General features: G+C 54.4%; 1 protein-coding gene across 6 annotated transcripts in view; it reads right to left on the bottom strand.

Annotated features, from left to right (window-relative positions):
* The window catches only part of LOC130530207 (rho guanine nucleotide exchange factor 10-like protein), a 9,854-nt gene extending 5,886 nt beyond the window's left edge, over positions 1-3,968 (bottom strand). For 2 of the 6 annotated variants that reach the window (XR_008951768.1, XM_057041194.1), the window contains exons 1-12: positions 3,396-3,967; positions 3,214-3,317; positions 2,482-2,559; positions 2,043-2,222; positions 1,701-1,817; positions 1,317-1,409; positions 1,083-1,253; positions 843-988; positions 624-766; positions 444-559; positions 185-312; positions 9-109 (exon numbers count right to left, since the gene is read on the bottom strand). Coding sequence is in view for 5 of the 6 variants with exons in the window: in XM_057041194.1 (XP_056897174.1) it covers positions 9-109; positions 185-312; positions 444-559; positions 624-766; positions 843-988; positions 1,083-1,253; positions 1,317-1,409; positions 1,701-1,817; positions 2,043-2,222; positions 2,482-2,559; positions 3,214-3,317; positions 3,396-3,438 (1,420 nt within the window). In the remaining variant the exon portion in view is untranslated. Of the gene's footprint in view, positions 1-8; positions 110-184; positions 313-443; positions 560-623; positions 767-842; positions 989-1,082; positions 1,254-1,316; positions 1,410-1,700; positions 1,818-1,994; positions 2,223-2,481; positions 2,560-3,213; positions 3,318-3,395 lie in introns of those variants that run through there. The other 4 variants (XM_057041192.1, XM_057041193.1, XM_057041191.1 and 1 more) reach the window with 4 other exon arrangements.
* Between the last annotated feature and the right edge of the window lie 1,032 nt (positions 3,969-5,000).

The raw sequence follows: 5,000 nt of genomic DNA, 5'->3' as shown, positions 1-5,000 counted from the left end.
CAACTTACCCTGAGCTACCTTAGCGAGGTGGAGATGGTTCACCCAGGAGAGTTTACTGAGAGGGTTGGGGGTGTTGAAGACCACTGTGACCTTCACTGGACGACCAGATCTGTCAGGCAACAGGACAGTGATCAGCAAATCCCCTAGCAACCAGTCCTGTCCAGCCTGGACCTGCTGTCCCCACCTGTCCGTAGAGGCAGGGACAGCCAGACGTAGGCGACACTTGTTGACATTCTGGATTTCCTCCTCCTTCAGACGGATCAGCCTCTGGAGAGCCAAACTCCAGTCCTCACAGACGGTGCTGTTCAGATTCTTTTGGAAGAGAAGGAACATTTGTGTTCAACACTCGGCCGTCGGACACTTCAGGTTCTGAATGGTTCAGTGAATAAAATAAGAGCTCCTTTCTCTTGATGCTGGCTGGTTGTGGAACACAGAAGCGTCACCTGGTAGGTTCCTCGGAGCGTTCTCACCAGCAGGGAGACGTCCTGCACCACAGCCAGGTCGTGCTGCAGCTCCTCCAGCTGCTGGTACGACCTCGACGGACCCAGGAACACGTGACCTGAAACACAGGACGCACGTCTCTCCTGCCTGTCTTTACTGGGGTGACGTATGTCCGGCTATACCTGCAGGGCGGCAGAAGGAGCTATAGGGCTGGACCACGGTCACACCATCAATGGTTTGGAGACTGTCCTCGCCCACCTCCACCACCTGGGTCTGCATCACTGAAGAGACCCACTTCACAGAGTACTTTGAGCCAGCAGGACCTCTGGTGGACAAACAGAACGGTCTCAGAGAGCACCTGCAGGACTGTGGAAGCTCCCGAGCTCTGAGGAGGCACCTACTTCAGGTTGACGTTGGCACAGATCAGCGTGTCGTTGAGGAGGAAGAGTTTTCTGTCTCTAGATTTGAGAACCTGACCTTTCTCATCAAAGATGACCTCAGTCAGCAGCTCAGAGTGGATCAGATGTTTCTGCTCGGAGGCCAGCAGCTGCAGAAAGGAAGGAGCATGGCAGCTGAATAAAGGCTTGGAGCTGCAGACCAGGTGTGTGAATGCACATGCACGTGCACGTGCACTGCGCCACCTTGCGGAGGTTGTGCGCTCCTCCACTGTGCGTCAGCTGCTGGACCTCAGCCTCCTGGTCTGACAGACGCTTCTGCTCGTTCAGCTTCTCCGCCAGCGTCTCCAGCTCGGTGAGAGCGAGCTGCAGAGGCAGGCGGTCGCCGTGGCCCACGGGAGTGTTCCTCAGCATGTCCTGTCCAACAGAGTCCTCTCAGCACGGGCGGACGGAGGACGGCGCTGAAGGTCACGGACTCACCTGCAGCAGCAGGATGAACTGAGGGAAGCGCTGGATGGGTTTGACCATTAGACCGTAGAGGGTGATTCTGTCTGGACTCGAGGCCTGCTTCTTCTGAAAGTCAAGCACAATCAGGTCTCCTCAAGAAGCAGCAGGAGCCACACTCGTCTGGGGCTCCCTTCCATCACCATAGCAACATGTTTCTACCTCCACTCACAACTGACTTGGACTCTGTTCCACATTTGTGTCTCGGTTCTGACTGAGCGTCTCGCTGGCTTCTGCCTTGTTCCTACCCAAGTCTGATCTCAACAGGCTAAAGCTGCTTTTTAAGGGCAGCAACATCTTGTTCTTGGATGTGTTCAGGCATTTACACTAAGAGGAAGAACGAGAGAAGAGGTCCATCACCTTCAGAAAGTCCAGGAACACTGGTTTGGACATGCAGGCCTTCTTGAGCAGCGCCATGCTGTGCGTGAAGTTGTTGATGTAATCACTGTACACGTTGAGGACCAGGGTCTTGGAGAACTGTTGAGAAACCTCTGATTGAGCACGTTTGCCAACACTTCCCAAAATTCAGACAATATTAGATTCATAACAATTAACAAATGTATAAGAATTTTTGGAGCAGCTAGCATGTTAACTAGCTAGCTTTGAACCATCTCGTTGAGCCAACCCAAAGACCTGCACCAGGAAAGGACCAACCTGAGAATGTAGCTAACCCAGTAACTAATTACAGGCAGCGTCACTGACCGAGGCCACAAACAGGTCTCCGATCCTTTCGCTGCTGTCCCAGTCAGCTACACGGGACGCTAAAGCAATCTGGAACATGGCGTGGCAGTGGTGGATCTCCTGCACACGGTAGAAGATCCGATGCACCTTCCTGTGGTTGAGGATCAAGTTCTGTGGTTCCAGCAGTGGTTTCTGGTACTCCTGAGAGATAAAGAACAGTCAACTCTTCATGGGACACCCTCCCCAGATGAACAGAGCTCTCCCCATAGGTGTGACCAGGGGTGCATGCAGTGGGGGGGGTGAGGGGGCTGCAGCACCCCTGTTGGCAGGAGATAGTGCACTACTCCTCACCCCTGTGCTTGGTCAGAAATTTGGGATAGGGTGTGTTAATTATTAATTATTAGCAGCACCCCCCCCCCCCCCCCCCCCCCCCGCATCAAAAGGTCCAGGTGTGACGCACCTGCACAATTCTGTTGAGGGAGCTGAGGTAGCTGCTCTCACTTTGCAGGATGGAGTTAAGAATCAGACGTCTCAAAACCTGCAGGAAAGAGTGAGTGAGAGAGTGAGAGGGGTTAGAGGGGGTGAGAGAGAGTGAGAGGGGGTGAGAGGGGGGTGAGAGAGTGAGAGGGGGTGAGAGAGTGAGTGAGAGGGGGTGAGAGAGTGAGTGAGAGGGGGTGAGAGAGAGTGAGAGGGGGTGAGAGAACAGGTGAGAGAGTGAGAGGGGGTGTGAGAGTGAGTGAGAGGGGGTGAGAGGGGGTGAGAGCGTGAGAGGTTAGAGGGGGTGAGTGAGTGAGAGGGGGTGAGAGAGGGTGAGAGTGAGTGAGAGGGGTGAGAGAGTGAGAGGTGAGAGGGGTGAGAGAGTGAGGGGGTGAGAGAGTGAGAGGTGAGAGGGGTGAGAGAGTGAGAGGGGGTGAGAGGGGGTGAGTGAGTGAGAGGTGAGAGAGTGAGAGGGGGTGAGAGAGTGAGGGGGGTGAGAGCGTGAGAGGTGAGAGGGGGTGAGTGAGTGAGAGGTGAGAGGGGGTGGGAGGGGTGAGAGAGTTAGAGGGGGTGAGAGGTGAGAGAGGGGGTGAGAGAGTGAGTGAGAGGGGGTGAGAGGGGGTGAGAGAGTTAGAGGGGGTGAGAGGGGTGAGAGAGGGTGAGAGGGCAGGACAGGACAGAATGTGTGCAGCAGCCTCCACAGGTGAGGCCTCACCTGGTGACCACTCAGCCCCTCTGGCATCAGGCTCAGCAGTGCTGGGGGGGGCTTCCTGGGACACACACTCACGTCCAGATAAGCTTCATCCTCCTGTTTCACAGCTGGAAGAGAAGAAAACCTCCTCTGTCATAAATGCTCCTTTCTGCTCCTGATGTTCCCTCATCATCCGCCGTGTCTACCTGGACGCTCTTTCCTCTGCAGGAACCTCGCCCTCCGAATCATTGCGTCTTTACTTTTCTCTAAATGATCCTTGGAACGGTTCTTCACCAGGTTCAGCAGCTGGAGCACCTGAAGGACACAACAGGGTCCTCTGAGACCGGCCGGACACTTCCTGCCCCTCTTCCAGTCGGACCAGCAGCCTGAGAAGAAACTCACCTACCTCAAAGGTGCCGTCATGGCCTTTATTGTTGTTATACTCACACTGGAGGAGTGTGTGGGCTCCTCGACACTCGACACTCGACACACTCACACTGGAGGAGTGTGTGGGCTCCTCGACACTCGACACTCGACACACTCACACTGGAGGAGTGTGTGGGCTCCTCGACACTCGACACTCTCACACTGGAGGAGTGTGTGGGCTCCTCGACACTCGACACACTCACACTGGAGGAGTGTGTGGGCTCCTCGACACTCGACACTCGACACACTCACACTGGAGGAGTGTGTGGGCTCTCGACACTCGACACTCGACACTCGACACACTCACACTGGAGGAGTGTGTGGGCTCCTCGACACTCGACACACTCACACTGGAGGAGTGTGTGGGCTCCTCGACACTCGACACACTCACTGGAGCTGAGGGGAAAGTCCAACAGCAGACGGAACAGAAGAAGAAGTGCTGACGGAGCAAAGTTCACTTCCTCTTTCCAGGTTTCATTCATAGTGAACTCAGATGTTTTCAGATCAGTTGTGGGTCTGAGCACAACTATTATTGTGCTGAGCAGAAGTGAAACATCTGCAGCTCGGAGCAGATCAGCGTCCAGGTCGGTGGTTCAGAAGGAAACGCCGAAGCGTGAAGATCACAGCAGAAGCCACTTTAGAACAGAAGCTGCTCAGCTGTTCTCCAGACGGTGGTAACATGGATGAGGGCAGGAACGTGGACTCAGACCAGAGTGGAGATTTCTTACACTGGAACAGTTGAAGGTTAACACAGAAATTTAAACTATTCCGTCTTACCTTCAAATCGGTACCTGGACCATCAGAGCTGTCCCTGGAGCTCCAGATGTTGGACTGGTGCTGTGCAGGTCTCTGGATGTCCTCATAGATGTCATCAACATCTGCACAGAAACCAGATTCAAATGGCTGATTTTACACGTCGCCTTCGTCCAAACCCACAAAGCTGCCGCCGGTGGATGAAGGTTCTCCACGGGAACATCATCATACATGGCAGGAGGCTCACTGATGGCGCTCTCCTGGATGAGGGCTGCTGGCCTCTGCTGGCCTGAAGGTTTTCAGAAGCCTGACGTTCTTCTGTGGTCACTGATGTGTTTGCAGCTGTGCTGAAACGTTGCGTGAGCTCTGAAACGATGGAGAACCACTCTCTGCACTGATGTGAAGACTTCCGGACTAAAGGAACCCACAAACCAGAACGACGCGCTGAGAACATGGACGCACGTTCAAATAGTTGGTGCGCCTCTGTTGGACCTGCTCTCTACCTTCAGGACGACTGCTCACGCTGCAGGAACCATCCAAAACTGCGACTGATCCCAGATCAGAAGAAGCGGAGCATCTGTTCACATTGACATTATGACCTCAGAATGATGCTGTCACATCTCCAACAGCTC

This window comes from Takifugu flavidus, chromosome 8, assembly GCF_003711565.1.
Source record: "Takifugu flavidus isolate HTHZ2018 chromosome 8, ASM371156v2, whole genome shotgun sequence".
Classification (NCBI taxonomy): domain Eukaryota; kingdom Metazoa; phylum Chordata; class Actinopteri; order Tetraodontiformes; family Tetraodontidae; genus Takifugu; species Takifugu flavidus.
The sequence above is the reverse complement of the archived record's forward strand: the minus strand, read 5'-3'. Positions and strand labels throughout refer to the sequence as shown.